General features: G+C 44.3%; 2 protein-coding genes across 5 annotated transcripts in view; one reads left to right on the forward strand and one right to left on the reverse strand.

Annotated features, from left to right (window-relative positions):
* Plac8l1 (PLAC8-like 1) overlaps positions 1-7729 on the forward strand; it is a 34441-nt gene extending 26712 nt beyond the window's left edge. The window contains exons 3-4 of one of the 2 annotated variants that reach the window (XM_005380682.2): positions 3339-3475; positions 7662-7729. In XM_005380682.2, coding sequence (XP_005380739.1) covers positions 3339-3475; positions 7662-7688 — 164 coding nt within the window. In that variant the 3' untranslated portion in view covers positions 7689-7729. Of the gene's footprint in view, positions 1-3338; positions 3476-4912; positions 5175-7661 lie in introns of those variants that run through there. The other variant, XM_005380681.2, reaches the window with a different exon arrangement.
* The window catches only part of Sh3rf2 (SH3 domain containing ring finger 2), a 123987-nt gene continuing 105372 nt past the window's right edge, over positions 7715-26329 (reverse strand). For 2 of the 3 annotated variants that reach the window (XM_005380684.2, XM_005380685.2), the window contains one exon: positions 25027-25386. In XM_005380684.2, the coding sequence (XP_005380741.1) occupies positions 25111-25386 (276 nt within the window). In that variant the 3' untranslated portion in view covers positions 25027-25110. Of the gene's footprint in view, positions 10433-25026; positions 25387-26329 lie in introns of those variants that run through there. The other variant, XM_005380683.2, reaches the window with a different exon arrangement.

Raw genomic sequence — 26329 nt, forward strand, 5'->3', positions numbered from 1 at the left:
TTTTTTTTTTGGTTTTTCTCCGGTACCGGGAACCGAACTCATGACCTTGCGCTTGCCAGGCAGGCGCTTTTGCCGCTGAGCTAAGTCCCCAGCCCCCTGGGCCCATTTTCTGTTTTTTTTTATCTTTATATATTGATTTGTAGGAGTTCTTTTGGACAAATATTCTGCTTTTTTGTTTTGTTTTGTTTTTCTTCTGGTACCAGGAATTGAACTCACAACCTTGCGCTTGCCAGGCAGGCATTTTTGCCAGTAAGATAAATCCCTAGCCCCTGGACAAGTATTCTGGATACTTATTCTTGTCATGAGAGGTGTGTTGCAAAATTTTTTGCTCTCTAGTAGGGTCCCATCACCCCACTCTGGCACATCCTTTCTTGGGGTGTAACCTGATAGCACTTTGCATGTCATCACTCCTCAAAGTACAGAACAGTAACACTGGGTAGAGAGGATCTTAAAGAACTCGATGATTTAAGACTACCCCATAGGAATAAATATAGTGATAGTAGGGATATTGTCTTGGAGCATACAAATCCATAATCATTTTGGCAGAATAGATAAATACATAAGTATGACAACATATAGGTACTAGACTTTAGGCCAGACTCCTTGAATATAAATCTGGACTCTGCCCTCATTAATAACTGTATGAACTTGGGCAAATTATTTAAATTTTCTGAAGATAAGTTTCGTCATTTGTAAAGTGAGAATAATCAGAGCACCTACTTTATAGGATCATTGGAAAGATTATATGAGTTAATATGTACAGTGTTTTTAGAAGAACATAGTGAAGTTTGTAGAAATATTAGCTATTATGTAATCAAAGTTTGTACTTCAAAGACATTTTTTAAAAAATTGTAGCCGTGTTCTATTTCAAAGTTATTGAATTTTGATTGTGTTTTCTTCAATATCTAGTGGTATCTCCTAGTGAACAAATAGATAACATGGTTATATGATAAAAAGATGAAAAGTAATAGCATATGAGTCATAAAAATGTGGTACAGAAATTCCATTGCACATAAACACCTTCTTTATAATATACTACTTAGGGATGGTGGGCATTCCTCTTTATCAGTCAGAGTGGTGCAGATGATATTGTGTAAATACAGTTATTAGCCGTTTAGTTTGCCAGATTTACAATTATGCAATTTTTGATTAATTATTTAATTTGCAAGGATTTATACTATTTCATGATCTACATATAAAGTGTGATTTGATCAATTTTTATGTGGCATTGATTTCAAATTCCCCTACTTGAGGATGCACACAGGGTGCATACACTCTTGAATTTACGGGGTCATTTGTTGACCAAAAAGCTATTCATACCAGTTTTCAGTGCTCAGTATGGCCTCCTGATTACCCTGGAATTTTTAAATAATATGGAGTGAACATCCCAAACTTACTTAAGGATGAACTGTTTGCTTTAGACCAAATGATGTCTGTGGTAGGTGATGTAGTGATTACCTGCGATTGCTGAATGGATTACATAGATGTGCCCCTCCTTGGAGAAAGACAGGCCGCTCCCTCCTCCCGGCAGCTTTCAAGGCTTTTGTGAGGTGCAATACTGCACCCATTATGTAAAGTTAAAGACATCCAGAGTCCTGGAGTGTCCCCTGAAGGGTCTAAAATGAGAGCCTTCCTAGTTTTGTGCCTCTCTGTCCCTGAATATGGGCGAGGAACTTTGCAGTGCTCACTGTTGGAGAGGCAAGGAAGGCAGAGACAGGCCATCCACAGGAAGTTCTTCTAGGGTGCTGGTGTCCTGCTGTGTGAGCCTTTGAGAAGCTGTAATAACTACCACTTCACACTCCCTAGAATGGCTAAAATGCAAAACACTGACACTTGCAAATGTTAGCAAGGATATGGCCCAACTAGAACTCTCACACATTGCTGGAGGGAGCATTATGGAGAACTATTTGTCATTTTTTGTAAAGTTAAATATATATCTGCCCTATGACCCAGCAGTTCCACTTTCAGGAGTGAGAGCAAAGTGAAAGCATATATCCAAATAGAGATGAGTATTCATAGCAGTCTTGGTCATAATAGCAACACAAGGAATAAGCAACCATCTCTTAGTAGAGAATGGGTAAATATTTTGTGGACCAGTCATGGGATACTACTTAACAACAAGAAAAACTACAGATTCATATAACAACATGTGAAACTATAGCATGCCAAACAAAAAAAACTAGATATAAATGTAAATATGATTCCATTTATGTGAAGTCCAAGAAGAGGCAAAATTCACCTGTTGGAGTACAAATTAGAACTGTGGCTCCTTTGGGAGTTGGTGGGGTGGGTAGGATTGACCAGAAGGTGGCTCAAGGAATCCTGGGTGAGGCCAGTGTTCTACCTGTTCGGCTACTTGGGCGAATATGATTGTTGAAATCATCCAACTGGACGCTTACTATGTGTGCATTTTCTTATGTACAAATTTGCCTTAATAAAATATTTATTGAAAACATTCTTTAAAGATGATGGTTAGCTTGGTATTTTTGCTGTCTCATAGTCTAATTATCTGCATTTAGGACATCTTAACCCGTGGTCCATTAATAGTTTTCAACAGATCCTTGAACTCCATGAAACGGAATGCACAATTTTGCATGCCTGTGTGCACGTACATTTCTTTTCCCTCATGAAGCAAGTTCATAACTGTAGTCATATTTTCAAAAGAGTCTGTGAACCAGAACATATTTAGAACCTCTGTGTTAGAAGGTTCATGCAGAATGTACAGGAAACCATTTCAGTAGTTCAAGATGAATGAACTAATAAATGACAAACTGTTTCCAGTTTATATTCAAGGGACCAAGCCCCTAATCATCTGCTGATTAAAACTGACACATGTCAGTGGCTCCGTGAAACTAACAAAAATTAGAATAACCTTCTGGTCTGAGAAAATAAAATCCTGTTAAGAATAGAAGGTAGAATCAGTGTGCCAACAACAAACTTTCAATTATATTTATAAAAATGTTATTCAAGGGTATTCTATATACTGTGTCTATTTTAAATGCTGAAATTAGATTAACATAAGAGAAGCAACAATTATGATTCAAAAATTATTTAACACATTTCTCTTGATGGGAAAAAGCAATTACCCTGGTCAGTGCTAACAGAATTATATCAGGTTCAGCTCTACCAGTGTTTAACAAAAGGGTACCATTTTGATGTGATCCAGTTATGGCAGTTTGTGATGAGTTTGTGAATTGGTTATTCATTCTCAGTCCCTAATTGCTGGGAGACAATGCTGCATTACACTGATGGCGTAGCACTGTAAATGTTACTTATGATGTGGAGTCGCTCCCTGAACATCTCACAACCTTGCCTTTCTTCTTTGTGGTTATTGACAGGTTTTTGTGGTCTGTTTTGTCCGATGTGTCTTGAGTGTGACATTGCCAGGTATTATGGAGAATGTCTTTGTTGGCCGTTGTTACCTGGGTCTACCTTTGCAATGAGAATTGGCACCAGAGAGAGATATAAAATACAGGTAAGTGCATTTGATGTACACGTGAACGTTGATGTCTGTGAGAACCTAAATGGCTTCCAACCCGTGATTTTCCAGAGAGAGAGAGAGAGGGAGAGAGAGAGAGAGAGAGAGAGAGAGAGAGAGTGAGGGAGAGAGAAAAAGAGAAATAGAGAGAAAAGGAGAGTGCTTAAAGATACCATAGTTAATGGTAAGCTTTGGGAAAGGAAATTTTTGATTCCATTCTCCAGTAGGAAGCATGAGTTAACTAAAATTCTATATTGTGCAGGGTGTTTCCACGAGGAAAATTATAATGCAAATTGCTAATCAATGGGCTTGGCCAGGTCATTGGCCAAACAGTACACCCTGAGGTGTGCTTTGATGAACTGTAATAGGAGGGGGTAGCTGATTAGTCTCAACCCCTAAGGCGATACAGATTACCTTCTATCTACACAAATAAAACCATAGTATCCTCAGTTTTTTATTACTTCAAGAGAAGGTGACAGATGGAATTATATAATATTTACCATATTATACCAAATTATACAAAGTTTACCAAATCTGGAGGATATACTTGGGAGATCTAACTTAAAATATAGCCTATGTGACACACAGAATCCACTTTGCGGGTTTCCTTGGGGGGTGGTTCTTTGAAGGAGTCAGATAGTTAATTTCCAGCTTAGCTGAAACTGAAGTACAAGAAAAGTTGGAGAGAGACCGGTCATGCATATTAAGATATGGACAGTTTTAAAAAGGCATCTCTTGCCAGGTGTGATGGCGCATGCCTATGATCCGAGTACTCAGTAGCCTGAGGCAGGAAGATATCTCAAGTTCAAGGCCAGCTTGAACTACATAGTGAGACCCTGTCTCAAAAAACAAAAAATAAAAAAGGCATCTCTTTATACATTCAAGGGAATGATCTCTATGATATATTTTTTAAGTAGAAAAAGGGGCACAGTAATATACATCTATTTGCATCAAAAGACTATATATCATATATGATATGTATGCTTATATGGACATAGAATTTATCTGGAAGTGTATAAGAACAGTTGCTCCCAGGCAGGTAACTGGAAGGCCAGGGCTAGCTGTAGAGGAGGATTTACTTTTTATTTCCTATCTCTTTTTACTGTGTGAATTTTGCACTTACTACCTATGTCAAAGAAATAATTATCAGGTCTTAAGAGGAAAAGACCCAAGATATTAATGGCGAAATTATTGGTTTCAAGAAGGAGGTCCTAGTCCAAAGTTTGAAGGCAGGCCTCTGAATTGTAGGTGCTAGCCCACTCCTGAGCTGCTTGGCACATGGTGGCCCCATGTCCTGCATGATGACTTAGGGTGTTGGCAGACCTTGGGAGCAGTGGGAGGGATGAGCTATCAGGTCACTTTGTGAAGTTCCTCATGTAATGGAAATGAGCCTGTTGCAGTTCGGACAGATCGGAGACCCTGCTTTTGCCCTAGGGCACCTTGTGCGAGGACTGGCTGGCGGTGCACTGCTGTTGGCCGTTTTCCGTCTGTCAGGTGGCCCGGGAGCTCAAGATGAGAACCTCCCAACTCTATGAAATCTGCGCGGTTCCTTCGACTGAGGACACTTTGGTTTGACAGCATGATAACACCTCCTCCTCACACCCTCATGCCCTCCTCTCAAACCCCTCTTAGTGAAAGATTGTTTTTCTTCATAAAGTCTCACTGCAACAGTAGGAAAATAAACGATCCCCCATTACAGAGTCTACTGTTGCTCTTTCTTTATTATTCTCCTGATGAAGGAAGATTTTAGTGTCTGTCTGAATTTGCTGTTCCAGCCTGGCACATTCTAGAGGTGAGTGTTGTTCTCCTGACCATTTCACCCCAGAGTTTTGGAAAGGTGTGTTTTTCATCAGCTTCCTACTGCCTTCCCCTCATGAAGGATGCCTGGGAGGCTGGATGAACTGTTCTGTGGCTTTCTATTGCCAAACCACTTACCCCAAAGTGTCAGTGTGAGCAGCCTGCGCCCATACTGAGCACCTGGTATCACTGAAAGGTCTAAGTCTATCCTTTTCTTGTCCTGACTCCTTGGTCGCATAAACGTGAAAGCCGAAGGTTGGTGCTAACCTTGAACACCTCCCTAATACCTGCAGTCTGTTTGCCCCAGGCTCACAGCCTCAGGTAGCCACAGTTTTAGGTTGAACTGTGTCTCCTGCTTCTCCCAAACCCGCGAAAAGGTACTTGTGGCTGTGTTCTCATTTGGAAATAGGGCCTTGTGAATGTAATCAAGTTAAGATGAGGTTAATAGCGGGGTTGCTAATCCAGTGTGACTGGTGTCTTTAGAAGAGAAGAGACAGAATTACGGACATACAGAGGGAAGATGTCCAGGTGAAGACAGGAAGAGGCTGGAGCTGCACTACCACAAACCAGGGAATGCCTAGGGCTGCTGGGAGCTGGATGGACTAAGGGAGCATCATCTCCCAGAGATTTTTAGGAAGCACGGCCCTACCATCATCTTGATTTTGGATTTCTAGCCTCCACTGTGACAGAATCAGTTTCCGTTGTTCCTAGCTACCAAGTTTGTGGCGATTTATTACAGCAGCCCTAGGGAGCTAATACAGCCCAGTGGGCAAGTGGAATAGCACTGTGGTTTTCATAGAGATAGCAGCACAGAACGGAGCTGAAAAATGTAGGTTCTGGAGCAGAAAACTTATGTGTAGTACTAGCTGTGCAAATATACGGAAATTTCTTAGCCCTCTGATTCAGTTTCCTCAACTAATAAAGGAGGATGGAGATTGTACTGACATTATGGGTTGTGAGGATTATAATAAATCAAGACATTTAGCATAGCACCTGGCAAGTAGTAAGGGTCGGTAAATATGTGCTATTACTATTTTATGGCCATGTTATATTTGTAGCATATTATACTGGTTTACCTTTTACAGTTGTAAAAGAGGTACAAATTTTTCTTTCAAATTAAATTTTAGATCAAAATTGAGTTAGTTAAAATAAGAATAGTAAAGAAATACCATAGCTGGTTGATGAGATGGCGCAAATTGTGGGGATGATAAGACACTAGTTTTCTGAGCACTTGTATGTGCCAGGCACTGTTCAAAGGACTCTGCATGTTTTAAGACTTTTAACCTTTAACATCCTTCAGGAAGGTGCTATTACATCTCCATTTTCCAGAAAACGGGTCTGAGTCACAGAAATGTTAAGTAACCTGCCTATAGCCACAGAGCTGGCCACACAGGCAGGCAGGCATTTGGGCCTGTGCTCTAACCTCTGCACTAAGCAGAAGGCAGTTGGCCAAGAGGCTTTTTAGGAGCATGTGGTTGTACAGCCAGACTCATCTCTGTAGATGTGTACTCATCCAGAGAGAAAGTGCTGCTTGCTGTGGCCCTCCTTTCCACCAAAACTACTTTGGGAGATTCAGAGCCGCTACAGAGAGCCAAACCCCTCTGGGAAAAATTAAGTGCTCAGTGCTGACATGTAATCTATGATGGAGCGCTGTCCTCTCCAAATTAGCTAAACAGAAACAACAACAAAGTCTGGCAGACACCTCTGTTAAATGAAAATAAACCTGTTTTTATAGTTTCATGCTAAGACACATTTTGGGTTTCACAGGTTCTTAGCTGGGGGAACAATACACATTTTTGGCAAAGGAGGCTTGGGTAATCTGCATGGTTGACCCTTCTCTGCGCGAAGAACAGATGGCACTTTGTGCACAAGTCCCAGCATGGTTCCCTTTGTGGCAGACGTAAAGGTTGTGAACAGACGCTTCAAGCCAGGAAGCGCTTTTCCCCTTTGCTGCTTCTGATCCGTCCCTGTGGCACACGACAAACAGCACTGTGTTGGAGCCACAAACCCAAGCGAGTTTCCCAAACTGCACTCTGAGAGCACTGAGTCTACCACAGAACAGCAGACAGAGAATTCATATGTGGAAAATTCTTTGAAAATAGATGGCAGAGTGGATCTGAAGGAAGATGGCCCAGGGCCAGCTCTTCTGGTTTTCTCTAGGACATGTCAAGTCCAAGAAAAAAGGATTTGACAAAAATATGTGGTCTTCAGGAGAGACATTATCTAGTACTAGATATTTGGGTAAGAGACAATAACTCTGATATCAAACATCACACTCACAGTTATGCAGAGAGCGTTGAGTGGTTCAGATCCCAGAGTTACCCACCAGGGAAGTTATATTCTGTATATTTTTCTTCTTATTAGAAAACCCCTTTTGGTTTTTTAGGATGCAAAATGTGGAACAAATGTCTGATAACTCCATGTGGGTGAGCAAAACCAACACATGCAACAGACCTTTTAATGTAATCTATACAGATTGGGGTACATTACAAACCAGGAAGCAAACAACAAACAACTTGCTGAAGTTCTTGGCTTGGCAGTGGAATATCCTAAGGAAATAAGCATCCTTGGAACTCTCTATGTTTTAGAACACAGGTATTAAAGCTTGGAAACCTTTAACTGTTCACTTTCCTGTGAAATAATTTTTATGTTTATATATTTCACGTATGTAAGGTTTATTTATGTAATATTCCGTAATGATTAATACATTATACCCTTCTCATAGACATTCACAGACACTAAGTTATGACTCTTCTGGTCTATTAAAAATACTGTCCTTAAGAAAAGTAAGCAGAGATGAGAGAATATATAACTTTCTGCTTAGATTTCTACAGAGGAGTGAAATTTTTTCCCCTATCATTTTCTTCATTTTTCACCTAAAGAACACCACTTCCCCTTGACCAAACATAGTAATCAAGAAGCAACAATTTGAGGAGATGAAACTCTGACTTCCTGCTTAGAAGACTGTTCTAGGACAAATTTCTGGGCTGACTTCATGGTAAGCATTCAAATTCATCCTTGCCAGCTTCCCTACCCCCACCCACACCCCTCTGATGCACGACCAGTTGGGGCTGTGCACTGGAGCTGAGAGTACAGAGATGAAAGCTTTAGAAAGGAGGAGGCTTTTCCTAAGCTTCTGGGCTTAGCTGGGAAGAATTCATTTTTTATTTTGTTTTCTAGAAAATATTTGGTGTACTGGCTAAACAGGTTCAAAGAAAGAGCTAAATCCCAACGAAACTCCTTTATGAGTCACAGAAAGTTCCCAAAGACTTAAAAAAACAGCACGTATGAAAACTGGGAGTGGTGCTTTCCAGTTCAAATTGTGAGAGGCAGAATTCAGTGTGTGGAGATAGAGACGCAGGTAAGATGGCCTTGGAGACAGGCTGTGAGTGGTCAAGGTGGCTGTCAGCAGCTTGTGGGAACTAAACATTACGTTGTCCCCTTACCCCTGCCCCAGGTTTTATGTGGGCACCCTGCCTACATTTAATTTTTCCACATACCACTGTGGAACTCTACGACCTTACCTTGGCAAGTAAAATCACTGAAACCTGTGTGTGGGTGGGCTCTAAGCCCTTATGGTAGTAACAAATAGATCCCAGAATTTGAAAGCAGCATTCCTATATTGATTGCTGTTGAGGCTAAAGACTAACCAATCTGAGTTCCTCCCAGAGGAAATGACACTAACATTAGTCATGGTAATTCAGACAAAAGAACAACTGACAATTAGCAGCACAATCTTTGATCACATGTGAGAGGAGAAGGTGTCATCTTCTAATCCTCTCGCGTAGTTCAGTCTTACCTCTTGCCTGCTCACCCACCACTTTGGCAGATAAGCTAAAATTTGGGGGCTTCTTGTTTCTTATTATCACCTTGTGGTTAACCGAGAAAAGGATGTGGCCAATAAGCAGAAGTTATTCATCCCTCTAAAAAGTAGGTGGAGGTTAAGTCCTGCATGTGACAGCTTCACACAGGAAAAACTTTCTGTAAGTACAAAATGCAGTCCTTGCTCTGATTATCGTTTTGCGGGTGCTTGCTCCTGCTCACAAACAAGGTGGATAAAAAACCAGGATACGTCAGTGTAAAACTAAGATCCTGAACTTTAAAACCACCGACATATCCCGGCGATACTGCATTCCTGTTATTATCTTGGGAGGTTGGGGCAGCATATGCTTTAAAAATATGAAATTCTTATTGATGTCTTATGATAGGGGAGATGAAAATATATGTCCAAAAAGCTTTAGGGTATCTGTGAGTTTTACTTCTCTACACAATGCCTCTTTCAGGTTAACACAGGTGGTTTAAAAATTGTATTTAAAAATATATGTATATATAATTTTTTAAAATCAGTAGTAGAATGTCTTCCAGTGGCTTGTTTTTCATGGTGTAAAAAGGATACACAGTTATAGCTGATTGTATATCTTCCTACTTGAAATGGCCTGCCTGTAAGCATTGTGGTCTGTGGAGTCCGTCTTATAACACCATGGATTTTTCTAGTCTGGGACTTTTTTATGCAGCAGGTCCTTCTTTCCTTCATCACTATAGTTTAATAGGTATCCCCTGGGTCAGAAAGTGGGGGCAGAGAGGAACTGGAATGGGAAAGAAGGAGGACGTGGCAGAGGGAAGCAGGATGCTTGGTGGGGTGTCAGGGATGAGGTGGGGGTGCCAGGGGACGTTGTGAAGAACCGTTGTGTCTCCGGGTGGAACGCTGAGAGAAGACTATCACATCATCCTCTGCCTTGCTCCAAATCTGAGCTAGTGAGACAGGGCAGACACAGAGCTGGAAGGCATTTGAGGTTGGTCTTTTCATTTGTTAGTTTGGTGCTGAGCTGTGACAAATTGGCAAGATCGAGTTTGGTTTTGACAGCAGAGAGGAAGAGGAGGGGTGGGAGTCTGATATAAGCCGCCACAGCACAGGCCCTGCTCGCTTGTCCCCTCCTGGCCCTTCCGTCCGTTAATCCTGGGGGTGATGACAGCGGGTCTTTCTCCTGTTACCTCTGTCTCAGAGGCCAAATGGTTGGTATTCCTGTGTCATTCCTGATGTTTGAGGAAGGTCACATGGGCCACAAACTGTTAGTGACCGGTTTCCATCCACGCGGATTGTTCTTGTCAGCACCCTGGTCCTTTCCAGCCCTTCCTGAGTGATTTTCAAGGCAGGCTCTGTCAAGCGAGAAAGGTTTTAGACTCTTATTGTGGGAGAAGCATCCTGGGAAGAACTGTAAGTCTTTAAAATTTTTAAGCCTTTTGTGCAGGAGGTTTTATTTTTCTTCTTTTTTTAAATAAGAGACTCTGTGTCCTTCTTTGTCTATCACATCAGGATATCACTGACATGGTCTCTATTTCCCAGTGCTGGTATATTAAGGTTGGTCTTTTAACTAAGATGGTACTTACCAGGTTTTTCAACAGTAAAGTTGCAATTATCTGCTTTGCAATAATAAGTATCATTTGAGGAGATATTCTGAAGCTCTTCAAGTTTTCACCCACTAGTTTTAACACCTATTGATAATTCTTTTCTGAACCAATATTACCATCATGGTTTCCAAATGGTAATTTTTAAGTCCTATCAATCTGTCTGCACTTAATATTTAGCATTCTACTGCAGTAAAGAAGAGGATTCCTTTCTTTCTCACCTATTTATATCAGGATGGACTCAGGGTCTCCTATACCAGCTATGAAATGGCAGACAAATCCAAATTGAGAGGCATGGTATAAAGTAAGTGGCCTACATTCTTCGAAATACCAAGACCATGAAAAACAATGAATTTTAAGCAAGTGTTCCAGATGAAAGGAAACTAAACAGCTAGGACAGTTACATGCACTGTGTGGAGCTGGAAGGGATCCTGGACAAGAGTTTTGCGAAAACATTTTCTATGAAGGAAAACAGTAGGAAAATTGAAAAAATAGTAGGACAACTGAATATGATCTGTAGCCTACTTGGTAGCACTGTATTCATGTTGATTGATTTTTCTAGTTGTGTGTGGTTTTATAAGAACCTATCTTTATTTTTAGGAAATGCACCCCAAAATGTTTAGAGCTAAATGGGCATTTGTTCTCCAACTTACGCTCAAATGGTTCAGAAAAAAAATCAACAAGAGCATAGTAAAATGTTAACATTTGGGAGACCTAGCAGAAGGGTACACGGGAATATTTGTGCATTTTTAGCAAACATTTATGTAAGTCTGAAATTATTTCAGAAATAGGAAATTAAAATGCATGAGCTCCCAGAATTTCCCTGCAGCCTCAAGTATTTTATTTTCCCTACCAAACTCAACCTGCATCCTGATGGTCCCCGCATATGTGACCAGTGTGCCTCCCTCTCTGCCCAGTCTGTTGTCCCTTTTCTCTTCGTTAGACTGAAGACATTCAGAGGAAAGACGAATGAACACCTCTTGTGGCCCGTGTTGGGGGCAGTGGGTTTGAGGGGAGGCCGCAGGAATCAGCTGCCCTCCATGGCTTTGTTGCCAGTCCTTGGCTTTTGGCTTTCTGAGTGCATATGAAGTCCACAAAGACCATGCAGAAGGAGGAAAGAAGACAGCTGGAAGAATGATGGAAAATGGGTCTGATAAAATTTCTTTTCTCATATTTATGTACTTATTTTCTATGGTACCTTTTGGGTTTCTGATAAAATTTACTAAGACTTGCCTTCTCATAGCCCAGCCTCAAAGTTTGCTCACAAGTGTGTTCCCTGAAAACCCAGTAAGAAAGGATATATGTGAAGAAAGAGTTTTGCATTTCTGCCTGATTTCTTTCATCTGGAGCTTGATTTCTTTTCTATCCAGCTACTTGTGCTGAAGAAATAGGCTTTTTTTTTTTTTTTTTTAATTTGAGGCAATGAATAATAATTACAGCTTCATTCTTTGGGTCAGATTTGCAAGCAAAGTGTGTGAGAGTCTTACCCCATCAGTACTGGCAGTCTTACCCAAAGCTTCTGTCTCTAAGGGCAGAGCTGTGATCTGAGGCTCTGGAGACAGAATGTACTAGAGGAGCCCAAGCTTTGGAGCAGACAGCAGCTCTGCACCTCAGGACTGGGCTTCTCTGAGCTCTCAGGGGCAGAGGCGCAGAGCAGCTAATAGCAAAGTAGCGCTGGCTGGGGCTGCCCTGGCTGGGGCTGCCCTGGCTGCTTCCTATTCAGTAGCAGATGTAGGCTTGGATACAAAGTCTACGACTGCTGGTAGGTAAATCTGTGGCTCACAGGGTCAAAAAGTCACACAGGATTTGGAGACATCCTATCTTCACTGCGCATGACAATGTGAACAGCGGTCTCATTTTTAAAAAATTTTTAAAATTTTTTTATTTTTTTGGTTTTTCTCCGGTACCGGGAGCCGAATTCACGACCTTGCGCTTGCCAGGCAGGCGCTTTTGCCGCTGAGCTAAATCCCCAGCCCCTCATTTTTTTTTTTTTTCTCTTTTTTTTTGTTTTTTCTCCGGTACCGGGAACCGAACTCATGACCTTGCGCATACCAGGCAGGCGCTTTTGCCACTGAGCTAAATCCCCAGCCCCCATTTTTTTTTTTTAATTCATGAATTTTCACCTTGAAGGAGATGGAGGCCCCTCTTCCACACATCCTGCCTCTCTTCCTCATTCCTAGGGCATCTGCCTGGAGAGAAGGCCAACCTGTCCCTGTCTCAGAAATGGCCGCTTCGATCTGCACATCAGTTCTGGTGTTGGCAGCTGGGAGAAAAATGTCCCTCTGAGACTGAAGGCAAGGTTATTTGAGATTACTGCATCCGGTCCCTGTGGGAATCCTGGTGATTTGTCGGCGCTCTTAACTACATTTATGTGATGTAGCATTGCTGCGCGCGAGCGAGTGAGGGAAGTAATAAGGAAGGAACCGTCCGGGGAAGGCCGGCCGCCGCATTCATCTCTTGTTCCAGGTTGCGCTAAGTGATGTAGAAAGAACTGTGACTCTCAGATCGACTGACATTTTAATAGGCACCTGAAAACCCGGGAGTGGGAGATGTGAGTTTTCCCAGAGCTGGCACTGTGCGGTGCTGGGAATCAGCCCTTATTACTGCTGTGTCTACAGGCCAGCGGGCTGCGGATTAGGCAGCTAATAATTCTTTGTCTAAATCGCTCTCAGAAGACAAGTCTATTTGAAGGAGAAAATCCTGACGCCTGCAGGACAACTTGTGTCCCACCTTGAATGAGGCTGCAAACCGCAGCCACGACCTGGCGTCGGATTGCCTGGGCTGATTTCTAAACTCCATCAGTTCCTGCCCTTGCGACCCCGTGGATATTAATCTCTCAAGGCTTAGCTTCCTTGCCTGCTAGCATGGGACTAGAAATAGCATCTACTTTGTACGGTTCTGGCAAGGTTGTTAAAATGAATCAGTGTAAGTAAAGCACACAGAGCAGGGTCAGGCACCTAGCAGGAGGTCTATAATTGTCGGCTCGTGTTGTTATCATAAATAAGAGACCTCTCAAAGGCTATTATGGCCATGCTTCTTGATGATCTCAAAGACTGGAAAACACTACGCGTGGACAAAGATCCTTAAACAGCGCTCACTGTTAGCACTCATTACTGAAGCTTCTTTGGCCACAGAAACCCATCTCAGCTGCTTAAAGTTGAGTTTTTGAAATCTTACACCCTAACCTATGAAATGAGGATAGTAATAGCTTGGGGTTCACTTAATGTGGATATTGTGAGTCAGCCTGTATCACGATTCCTACTATGTAGGTGAGAAACTGAGGCTCAGAGAGGTGAAGTAATTTGCCCAAAGTCACACAGCAAGTCACTCTTGAGATGTAGTCCAGGTGATTCAGTTCTGTAGCCTGGGCCCCTAACTGCTGAGAGAGGGGGAGAGAGAAAGCGAGGCAGGAGGACAAGAAGAAGAAGAAGAAGAAGAAGAGTTTGCCAAATGTAAGCGTGGGCATGCAAACTCAGGGAGTGCACCCTCCCGATAACAAGGGAGTGGCATTTCATGCCTTGTCTGCACAGTTCCAAATGACCATTTTGACTTTTTTCTTTTAATTAAAGAAGAGGACAGGATGCTTTTTACTTACTGCAGTCATTGCTTTTTTCTTTTTCTTTTTTTTTTTTTTTGGTTTTCTTGGTTTTTTTTTTTTCTGGCACCAGGAATCAAACTCACGACCTTGCGCTTGCCAGGCAGGCGCTGTGCCGCTGAGCTAAATCCGCAGCCCCTCATTGCTTTAAAGAGCTGTGTCTGTCCCTTTGGAAAGTGCGTTCTAGGGTCCTGCAGTCCTGCAAAGGGAGTCCAGGAGCCAGGCTGCTTGCTTCAGAGACGGGGAATGGGGTGGAGAGGAGAGAAAGAACCTGTGCTGCTGCTCCCGCTAACGCCAGGAGCAGCTCCCCGAGTGCACCCTTTTATGAAGGTGCCTCTGGCCAGGGAGACAGAGAGTTCATCTAGGCTCCAGTTGTTCCTTCAGCGAAGTCTTATAACGTGATAAAAACGCCTGATAAACAGAGGCCTGTGAACAGAGCCACCGCGGGAGATCCCCAGACACAGAGAGCTGTTCCCGCTCTTCCCACCGGGCTGCGGTCTGCTTCCTTCTAGTCCCTAGGTCCCCCTCAGGTGTGGCTTCCTTGAAAGCACCCCCCCAGGGCACGCCCTATGTGTGCTCCCCTGCCGCTGCTGTCCCGGCTCATCAATTCCTACCACTGTCACAGCAATTCTGTGTGGTTGTTCACCACTCACTTCCCTTGCGGAGGCAAGAAGCTTAATGTTGTTGTTCACCAGACTGCAGGCAAACATCCCGGCACAGAGGAAGTGCCCAGTGGATAGTTGTTGAGTGAAAAATGAATGAATTAATGAATGAGGTGACACTGATTTTTATTCAGGAAGAAAACCTGTAACTTTTTTTTTTTTTTTTTTTTTAGACAGAGTTTCACTGTGCAGTTCAGGCTAGTCTTGAACTCACACTAATCCTCCTGCCTCAGCCTCCAGGCCAAAAAACCTTGTGTGGCTTTAAATGAAGGTAGACTGAGGGCAACACTGGGCAATGTTGGCCTGGATCCTGCAGGCCCTAATGGCATGTCCAGCAGGGGTTAACTAATCAGCCCATGTATTTTCTGAATTACAACATGTGCCAGGGACATTTAATGTCTGTTAATTGGCACCAAGGAGGAGGAGTTGTTATCAAAATCACCAGCCAGCTGGAAGTTTGCAAATCACAATGCAAGATTCATAAAGTGTCAACCCTGGTCCCCCGAGGGGCAACGCCAATGTGCTCTCTGGCTGCATTCTGAGATACAGACAGCCCTAAGCGTTACAGCCTGAGGAGAGGAGCCGTGAAGGGTAGGGATAACCAGAAAAGAAGACTCACGAGGGTTATAGCGTTTGAAAATACTTGTCATATCACCTCAACCCTGGGTCTGTTTACCAGCTTATTTGAGGTGGGGCAAGAGCCGGGAAACATATTTCTAGTCTTTCAAAGCTGGCCCAACTGCTTCTTTTTTTTGGGCTGGGAGGTTTTTCAGTACCAGGAATCAAACTCACGACCTTGCACTTGCCAGGCAGGTGCTGTGCCGCTGAGCTAAATCCCCAGCCCCTCCACTGCTTCTTAACTGTGAGCTTAGTCAGATGATTTGTCCTCTGAGCCTCAGCTGTTTGATCCATAAATAGATCCGGAAATAGGGGACCATAACATTTAATTCATGGGCTGTTGTGAAGATGAAATGAGAACATGCATGTAAAGAATACGAAGCACAGCTGACGCCACAGAGTTTTCTATATGCTGAGCACCGTGCTCTTGACTGTCTGTCCATATCTTATTTAATCTCCACCAAGCCGCTCGAGGAAGCACAGTTTATGCCCGCATTTTACAGGCGAGGAACCTAAGGGCTGCAGAGGCTACATGACTCACCCATGGCGACAGAGCGAGGAGATGCAGCCTAGATCTGAATCCAAATCACTGGACTCCTCTGTGCTCGTCACCACCCTGTTGAAGACTCTGACAGGGCTTGAGCGATTAGCTCAGTACCTGGCATTTAGCACGTGTCTGATAAATGGCGGCTTATAACGCTCTGTTCTCATCTGAAGCATTTCTCCTGCTCACCCCGCTTTTCAGCCTTTGCCAGGTCCGCAGAGTACCCAGCAACTACCGCCCTGGGCCCCTTCTGCACTCCAGCATCCTTCTCCTTGTCTCACTCGCTCTCAACAACTCTACAGAGTGCCTTGTACTGTTCCCGCCATTTAGGTGGGTGAAGAAGACTCAGAAAGGTCAGTTAAGTTGGCCCAAGTTCCGACAGTCAAGAAGTGGTGGGGCCAGGAGTTGAAGCGAGGGCCATGTCACTCCAGAGCCCTGGTGTTTTACTTTTACACCCTGATGACAGTTCTCCATACTGCCCTTCTTGCAGGACCTTTGCTCTGTGATGAAGCTCTTCTGAGAATGGGAACATTCTCTTCTTGTTCTTTTTCTCTCCCTTCTGTGCAATAGAACCTAGCTTGTTATTTTGTATTTGAATTGTGCGTCCGTGTCCTCTTTTGGTAATAGTTGCTATTTACTGAACACTTCTGTGCACTCAGCATCATGCTCAGAGCTGCCATGCATGACCACATTTAATTGTGCCAAGAACTCTGTCTGATTCCCATTTTACAGATGAGTAAACTGAGGCCCAGGGAGGTGTTATAACTTTTCCAAGTTTCATTTTTCATTTTGTCAGAGGAAACATAGGTAGCAAATGACACACTTGGGACAAAACTCAGGTGATCTGGTTCCAAAACTCACCATCCTAGCTATTATATTATATGCTTCTCCAAAGCATATAACATTCTGGTGACTGGAACAGAGCTGATGCAGTGACCCCAGATCCTTTTATTGGCTGGTGCTTTAAAATCTGGTCCTCTGTTGGAGAATCCCATAATGAAAGTGGCCTGAGCTCCTAAACTCACCAACATCTAAAAACAACTTAAAAAAAATTATAAATAGAATGTGCAGAACAGAATATGTGGAAATGGGGCTGGGGATTTAGCTCAGCGGCAAAGCGCCTGCCTGGCAAGCGCAACGTCATGAGTTCGGTTCCTGGTACCGGAGAAAAACCAAAAACCAAAACAAAACAAAAAGAATATGTGGAAATGTGGTTTTGATATCTAAAATTAGCCTTTCCTTCAAAACACGGTCACCTCTTCTATCTGACCGTTCTGTTCCTCGTCTGGGAAGCTGATGTGCTCTCTCCGGCTGTGACTGATGCGTCCCCTTCACACGGTGCAATCCTCTGCTCTCTCCTTGACACACAAAGCATCCCCCGAGGAACTGGGGGCCGGCGGGGAGCAGGAACCTGGGTAGGGTCCTACGGAGGCAATATTTATTCAAATTCCTCTTTTGGCCTCCGGGCCTGTCTTAGCTGTCTCCTTACATTTTGACTCCAGCTTGCTTTTTGCCTATTTGTGAGACTCTCCTGGGTGTGGACACAGCTCACGGTCCTCCAAGAGGCTCAAGGAATTGTTTTCATAGGAAAGACATTAGGATGGCGCTGGCCTCCAGGACATGAACGACCTACAGCTGTCAAACCCGGACGCTGCAAAAAGTGCTCATCAAGTTGGTTGGTCTCGCTAGCACCGGTTCCAACGGTATTAATACAAAATGCACGCAACGCACAAAATGGCTTCTGTAAATGGCTTTTGCCTTTCTCCCTAGGTCCTGGCTGATGTCCTTTTTGTCCTCACCAGGCTGCTGTTCTCGCTGTCAGCAGTGATCTTACTTGCATAATTAGCGTGTGTGGGTGTTGTCTGGATAAACACCAGCACAGAACCGTGAGAGACACCAGCTTTCTGAGCCCTCTTGTTCTCACAGAGGAGACAATGAAAGTGGGAGTTATTTTGGAATCATGGCCCCCTTCTTCTGGGACTGTGCTCTGTATCATTTGTGTGAGGACAAGCAAAACCAGAAATAATATCCCGAAGCAATTGTGCTCTGGGGAATGTAAAATGATCGCCCTGTTCTGACGTCAATGATCCAGAACCACATTGCAAGCTTTGGCTCTTTTTCAAGTTGTGTGGCGGTGTCTGGCGGTCCTGGAAGCGGGGCAACTTTAATTTTTGGATGTTCTTGCGCGGAACCTCTCAGTTACCTTCCTTCCCACCCTACTCTTGCACAAGCCCTTACCTTGTTTTTGTCTGGGAGGACTTGAGCTTGAGTGAACCCCCACTGCTCGGGTGATTCAGCAGCTCAAATTCCTTTTGTCTGCCCTTCCCAACCTCAGATACACTAGAAGTATATTTAGAGTCGCCACTGAGGAGGAGGAAGAGACTGAAAACTAGTGTTTGGGCTTAGTGTCAGTGCTTATAATCCTTGTTGTCTTGGACAGGTCATTTGGCCTCCGAACCTTAATTCTAATCTCTAAAGTGGGATGGGGTTGGGTAGGATTAAATGGCATAATGCATGTAGCATGTAAATCACTTGACTTATACTAGGTGCATTTTCATTTTTTGTTTTGGAACCGGGAATTGAACTCAGGACCTCACTTGCACTTGTCGTGCTTCTAAGGTTTGTCCCTGGCCCTTGATTTCTGCTTTTATCTCAAACTAATTTTGTGACTTTAAGCAAGGAATTGAGACATTCTGAGTCTCAAGTTTTTGACCTGAAGTTTGGGGTCAAAATAGCTTTTCCCTGCATACCTCACCAATGTCTTTCAGTTTCAGATTGTGAGGAGCTGCTTTTGGTTTCTGTAGTTCACTGTTCAGGGTGCCAGGCCAGGCCCAGAAGAGAGCTGCCTAAAGAGCCCTAAACTCAGGCAGGCCTGCTGGGATATGCCAGTATTTGCAGCACTCTGGGAGACTGAGGCAGGAGGATCATAAGTTTGAGCCCAGACTGGGCAGCTTAGTAATTAACAAGACTCTCTCAAAAAAAACAAAAAACAAACAAAAAAACCCCATAAAGGGCTAATGATGTAGCTCAGTGCTAAGGCCCTAGGTTAAATCTAAACACACACACACACACACACACACACACACACACACACACACTCCTATACTCAACAGTCTGGTCACAGCTTCAGCCTGTATTTCCACATGCAGAAGCAACACATAGTACTTGAAAGAATTCTTTTTTTTTTGGTACCAGGAATCAAACTCAGGACCTTGCACTTGCCAGATAGGCACTGTGCCACTGAGCTATCTTCCTGGCCCAGAAGAATTCTTGTAAAATCCCTCCAAACTAGAATTTCTTAAAAGCAGACATATTTATGCATCAAAATCTCAGTTTCCAGCAGACTCAAAGCCTTAAGAGTCCCAGCAACAGAAGCCAGATGGGCTCAAGTATTCTGGTAGGATACAACAGCCCAAAGTTGCAATATTTGCTTCGACTTGTATTTACTGAGTGCCACTACGGGCTGCACTGAGAATTCTCCATAGTCCTCGTGGAGAAAGATTACAGGGCGGTGACAAACACAGAATTCGGGACGGTGGTTGTGAGGAAGTCGGGAGAAGGAAAGGATGGGGTTGGGAGAGACACACAGTGGAATTCAATGATATTGACAATTACAATATTTTCAAAAGCTGGGTGGCGGGTGTATGGTTGTCTTATGATCCTGCCATATATTTCACATGTAGAAAACAGTAAAAAGCAGGCAGAAAAGCAGAATGATGTTTAAAATCCAGAAAAAATGAATGAAAAATGCCACACTGTATGAGGACCATATCTTTTTCATAGTACTGTCTTAATCTATTTTTATCTATCCTGTTAAAAACTCCCTCTGACATAGACTGGTCCAGTGTGAGTGATGGCTAATGGCTGTTGCATGAATGGATGGGTGCATGTGTGATGCTCCTCTGCCCTGCATCTTTGATTTGAAGGCATACCTTGGATCCCACCTCTGCTGCATTGTATTTGTCAAAGTGCAGATCAGTGGACAGAGTGTCTCCAGGGAACATTTTGTTTCTGCTCTGGTCTAGGACATAATACTGGCAGACAGCTTGATCACTTAACATTGCTCTATTTCAAGCAAAATGTCCTTGCGTGATTTATTCCCAGTGACACCAACCTGTCACAAGGATTTTTGGAGTTAGCCTCTGTGGTTTGGTCCTGCCTCCCAAGCACCTTTCCTAAGTGACTGTCTTTCACGGTTACCTCTGAGCTTGCTGCAGGTGCTAACAATCTCTTCTCTCCGCCCAAATGAGAACTAGGGTCTATTCTCTCAAGATGGAAACAAGGGAAGCTCAGTTGTGGCAGCTGAGCAAGAGAGTGGGGAGACTGGAAAGGAGTTTGCTGTTCTGCAGGCCACAGCTATTCACTTCGCAGGGAGGGCATCCGGAAATGTGTGGCGGGCCTGTGAGGCCAGAGGTGGGCGAGAGGATGAGGATGGATGCCTGCTCGTCTCACTGAAGCAAATGACTTCCATACCTGCCAAAGCCAGAGGAGCCGAGAGCACACAGGCATTACTTACGCCTGTGGAAGGGGTCCACGAAGCAGGTAGACTAACATGCAAGGGACTCCGCAGTCAGTGCGCTTCTTAGGCCAACAGCCTGGCAAGGGTGAGTGGCAAAGGTGTAGCGTGGTGTTGGGAAGCATTGCGGGCTTGCTCGCAGTGCTCTCAGTCTCAGGGACCTCTCTGGGGCCCGTTCTGTACTGCAGGGTAGCAGTCAAGACATTTACCAACCAATATGCCTTAGGAACTAGCCAATCAGAATGAAGAGGGCTTCAATCTGCCTGGCTTTGATATGCTAACTACTGGATGATACACTGATGGAGTGGATCGGGAAGGGCTGAGGTGTGGGAAGGGGAGAAGCTTCAGGAATTCACCTATCAGTATAGAACTGTGTTAATATTTTAACAGTCGGTGTGGCCCTATTCCTGTTGATTGCCAGAGCTGTCAGCTCTGCTCTACAATATGAGAAAAATGGGTTAGAGCCTCCTACTTCATGAGCTTCAGAGTTGCTTGGGAAGCTCGTTAAGAAGACAGCTGCCTAGTTCGCACCTCAAAATTGCCTCATAATACTCTCCAGGGCCTGGATTAGGCTCACTATACTTGGTGGAGCCAATCTTCCCTGGAGCAGCCAGTCTCTAGGGATTCAGCTGAGACTTCTGCACGGATGACCCGGGAGGAGTCTAGCACTGTTCCTAAGGAGAATATGCCTAGTTCAGGCATGGGTCATGTGAGTGTGTGAAGCAGTTTGTGGGGTGGTCACGAATTGATAAGTGCATGTCCTTTTCATTGAAGCCACCTGGACCTGGATCCAGGTTCCCTGGACTGCTCAGGGGAAGCAGGCCTCACGTGGAGAGACCTCTGACTTTTCAAGAAATGTTGGAAGTTATTGAGCTGTGCATGGAGTCAGTCCTTCAGCTCACCAAGTCATAGGTGGGTCACTGCTTCAAATACTTCCGCTCCAGAATTCCAGTCTCTAGGTGGCTGGTGGGCAGAGGAAATGAGGCTGGCCCCACACCAGGTGGGATGGTGATAACCTAAGCAAGGATCTTGATGTGTTTAGTGAGATTATTTCTTCAAACATGATTGCTAGAGATGGTCCTCAGCTGGTTGTGACCCATGGTCATCTCTCAGTGGTCCCCCTATCGCCTCCAATTACATCCTACCTTTGAGATCTTTCTTTTTTTGTGTCTTTTTGAGACAGGGTCTCGCTGTGCAGTTCAGGCTGGCCTTGAGTTCACTTTGTAGCCCAGGTTGGTCTCGAACTCACAATGCTCCTCCTGCCTCAGCCTCCTGAATGCTGGGTTTACAGGCATGTGCCACCACACAAGGTCAAAATATCAACACTTCTATCATTATTATTACTTTTTTTTGGTACTGAGAATTGAACTTGTGACCTCACGCTTGCCAGGCAGGCACTGTGCTGCTGAGCTATATCCCCAGCTTTTTTTTTTAAAATTTATTTTTATATGCATGGTTTTAAAGAAGGGGGAATCAATAACCTTAAGTATAAATTGAATTCAGCAACTTTCTTAACAACTTGGTACTGGGATCTGACCAGTGGGCAAAGGAACACCTTTCCTAGGGTCTCTCATGGCTTAGCAAAGGGGTGCACTCTCACCTCAGACTCGAGGTGCTAAGGTTCCATCTGGGATCCCTGGAATGTTCCACAAAGGAGTGGACTCCTCTGAGGACAAGGGTGCTTGGCTTGATTGGTACAGTTAAACCCAACTGTCACAGCTCTGCCCCTGGCTGGAACACCGTTTCTCCCATCAGCTCATCTTTCTGATTCTTGCTTGTCCATCAGGATTCAATTTCAACTGTGATCTGGTCTCCCCAAACTAGCCCGTGTCAGGTTCTTTTTAGCATCACAGTCTGGGGTATGCCCTTGTTTTAGAATTTCCCACCTGGAATTTCAATGCCCTATTTTCTTAAACACATCCAAGTCTAGCATTTGGTAGGTGTTCCCTGTGTGTCAGCACTGTTAAAATCACTTCATACTGTCATCTCAGGTAAGCCTCGCAATGGTCCAATGAGGCTGGCATTATTATCGTTCCTACTTAAGAAAAGGAGGCCCTGAGAGGTTAAGCAGCTTGCCTGACAGACATCACAAGGCCAAAAAGTGATAAATGAGGATTTGAACTCAGTTTGTGTGCAGCAGAGCCTGCTGGGATCTTTGCCTCTGTGACCGGAATTGCACTAAGCCGCTTCCTAGCAGTAGGGAGCCAGTGCCCCGAGTCTTTTGGTTCACACAGATTTGATGTCTGACATCTCAGGTCTGCATTACTGTCTGTGGCTAGTCTTTAAGTCTCAATTTCCTTTGCTCTGAAATGGGGACAATTACAGCTGCTCCATAGTTTTTTTTGGAAATTACATGAGGGTTTGGGCCTATGGGCCTTGTCATTGTACCCAGCATGCAGTATTGGTTAGTAACAAGTTGGTGAGATAAATGAACTCAAGGTGCTAGAGAGGTGAATTTCTACCTGGAAACAACACCCCCTTATGCATTTCAAACATTCATAAAACTATAAAGATGAGGTTTGGTTTGAGAGCGAGTGAGTTTGCTGCTGGCCTGGGCGAAGGGTCTGGATGGAATGGGGGTGACAGGCCTTGGAGTTGTTTCTGTTTCTCAGAGAGGTTATCCTGTAGAGATGGTGGATAATGGGGAGACTTCTTATTTCATGTTCCATTTCCACTTCATAAGCGCCTCTCCATTATACCTAAACAACCTGCTTGATAGTCACAGAAGTGAAAAATTAACTGGATCCATTGCTACCTAGCCACAGACTAAACATTTACTTGTCTTTTACTACATCTCTGCTGCTGTCAGTGTAAAATAAGCTGCTAAACAAACTAACTGAGAAGGCTGCTTGGGAAAAGATGAGGAATAGGTACTCGTATTTAGACAAGTCAAACCACATTTCCTGTCCTTGTGACTTTATGCCGTTTCACCACCTGGGTAATTAAATTCAGTTCAGTGAGATGCGGAGCTGGCATGTTGATTTTGTGGAGTACACGTGGGTCAGTGTCTCACAGAAACACTAGGCCAACATCCTCCCAGGTTCACTCTGCTAGCCTCAAAGATCTGACACCTGTGACGCATCTGACAACTAGTCTTTGGCAGGATTGTGGTTTTGCTTTTTCTATTAAACTGTGGAAAAGTCTACAGATAATTTAACGTGCCAAGTATGTAGATAGCTGAAAGATATATTTGTATTTCCAACACCTGCAAGATCTATCTATGGGAGAGGTCTAATTAGGCCTGCGGTTTTTTTTAATGGGATCCAGTGTTGGTGGCAAATGACATTTATGCATCAAAGTGTCCACACTGATGGGCATGCAATGAACGTTCAATCACAATAGTTAAATTTAATGAGAATGAATGGGTTGTCCTACAGCATGGCCTTGGCTCCCTGCTAGTCCTCCTCACTCCTGTTTACGAGGCCCTGCTGGCTGGTCCTGCCCATGTCAGCCCTCTGTGGTGCCACCTAGTTTTGTCCCTTTGTTCATTGCAGAGCCTGTCCTTTTTACTCTACCTGTTGGCAATGTCAAAGTCGCCTCCCACCAATGACCCTTTTATCTTTTCCCCTGGCATGTTCATCCTTCTGTTGTGTTCTCATCTCTTCCCCCTTCTCTCTTCCATAGTTTTCCCCTTCCCTCCAAGCTCTCCCTCCCAGCCCTGGACTCCCACATTCTCACTGATATTGGTGCCTTATTGTGGAGACAACTAGTCTGCCCTATGAGAGAAGTCAGGGAAAGCAAAACTGTTAACTGTGCAGACAAGAATATAGATCTAAACTGAGCCCTATTTAGGGCTGTTTTTAAGCACACCATTTTTGGGGGGAAGGATGGATTAATGTCTGTAACACCTGTGTATCTGCAGCTCTGTGCTTCCTGCTTATCTCTTGTGTAGGATTATATGTTGGGAGACATGGTGAAGATTAAAGTATGATAATTTGAGATGTCATCGTCATCTTTTTGACTTTGGTACACACTTGGGAAGTTTCAGTGAGTTTCATATGCTCTCAGCATCTGTCTCACACCAGGATTACAGTTCTGTGGAGGTGTGAGTGTGGCCGGTGTGCAGGCCTCAGAAGAGGGCAGACGCTGTTCTAATGCAGTAAGAGGAGAAAATGGTGCTAAGGTCAAAGATGCGATCCCAGCAATCCCACCTCTGCCACACTTGTGGTTCAAGCTCCTTTTAGGACTAGGAAATTCTACGTGGAATACAGAGGCTGAGAGGCCACACTCGATAGTGGAGGACAAAGTGGGCAGGACAAAGTGGGCAGGACACTCCCCCGGCCCTTGGTCTGAGTAGTGGGCCTTGCTGCACTGATTCATTTTGCTCAGAAGGCCACCACAGCCGGGGCAGGGGTTCCCGCTCCCTCCGTCCCTTTCCTGGGGGTAAAATGAGCAGACCGAGTCCCCAAAGAATGGCAGGTTGCCCTCAGTGGAAGCACACTGTATTTAAATGCAATTCACCTCTTTGCGTTCTAGGAAAAGCCATCCGTAGATTCATTTGCTGGGAAACATGGTCTGCATGGCTGAGGCAGTGGGCACTGGGGTTGTGGCCTTGCCAAAAGCTGACTTTCTTCGCAGGTCTGTCTGCTGTCCAGAGTGGCAGCCACTCCGGTGGGCAAATAGGATGGTCATCTCTGGGCCCAAGGAGGCTGCTTCGGGCTGGGACCCCTTGAGGGTGGCTGGCTGTTCAGGCTTTCCAGAGGTGGGTTGGGAGCTGTGATGTTTGGTGGGAGGAGGGCTATAGTTCTGGAATCTCACGGTTTTTACTTGCTGCAAGAGAAAAGAGCAAAGGATCGTGGGTGAGACATGCACTGTTTCCCCCAGGACTGAGTTCAGGCGGTTTTTCTACAGTTGTCCCATTCAAAATGCCTCATCTGTGCATTGCTCATTCGGCAAATACTTGTGTCTACTGGGAGAGTATGCTATGCGTAATGCCCTCTGTTAGGAGCTGTGAGTCCAAAAGTGAACAAAGGCAAACAGAAAACCATACCACGGGCATGATGGGGGAAGTGTCAGATGCTGAGAATGCAGAGAAGAACCTAACTACAGCTGCTACGTGCCTAGGCCGGGAGGGTCCTAGAGGCAGAGCCATCCCTGTGTTAGGGTGTAATAAAGTATTCTGAGGATACTGGGAATGATTTCCTTTTTCGATGAAATTCAATCTTTGTATCCCCAACTGATAATCCAAAATTTCTTCATGCATTTTGACTCTCACGGTATCTAGCTGGGGCCTGGGACGTACTGAACACAGTTTGAGTGCCATATCTAGTAACTTGGCTTATTGGGCAGCTGGGCCCGGAAAACTTTAAATTAGAATGAGAACTCCCAACACTTATACCAGTCACAGCTTTTTTCCAAATGCCTTTGCTTGCGAGCTTATAAACTTAAGGTTAAGAGCCTAAGGTTTTATGTCAGACGTGGATTCTACTCCAGACACTCACGTGTGCCCGCTGTGTGGCTTTGAGGACTGCCCCTGAGCTCCCTGAGCCTCCATGTCCTCATTTTAAAATGAAGATGGAAATAATACCTACTGAGAGGGTTGCCATCAGGATTAACTGAGACGGGACATGTGAAGTACTGGGCACAGTGTCTGCAGGTTGTTAGTGTTCAGGAAATGCTTAACAAAGAGAAGGAAGCTACATCTTCTTCCTGTCGTGGAAAGGATGGGTGATGGTAGCCCATGGCAGCGATGGTGGCGGTGACAGCACAATGG

This window comes from Chinchilla lanigera, unplaced genomic scaffold (assembly GCF_000276665.1).
Source record: "Chinchilla lanigera isolate Chin_1 unplaced genomic scaffold, ChiLan1.0 scaffold00014, whole genome shotgun sequence".
Taxonomy (NCBI): domain Eukaryota; kingdom Metazoa; phylum Chordata; class Mammalia; order Rodentia; family Chinchillidae; genus Chinchilla; species Chinchilla lanigera.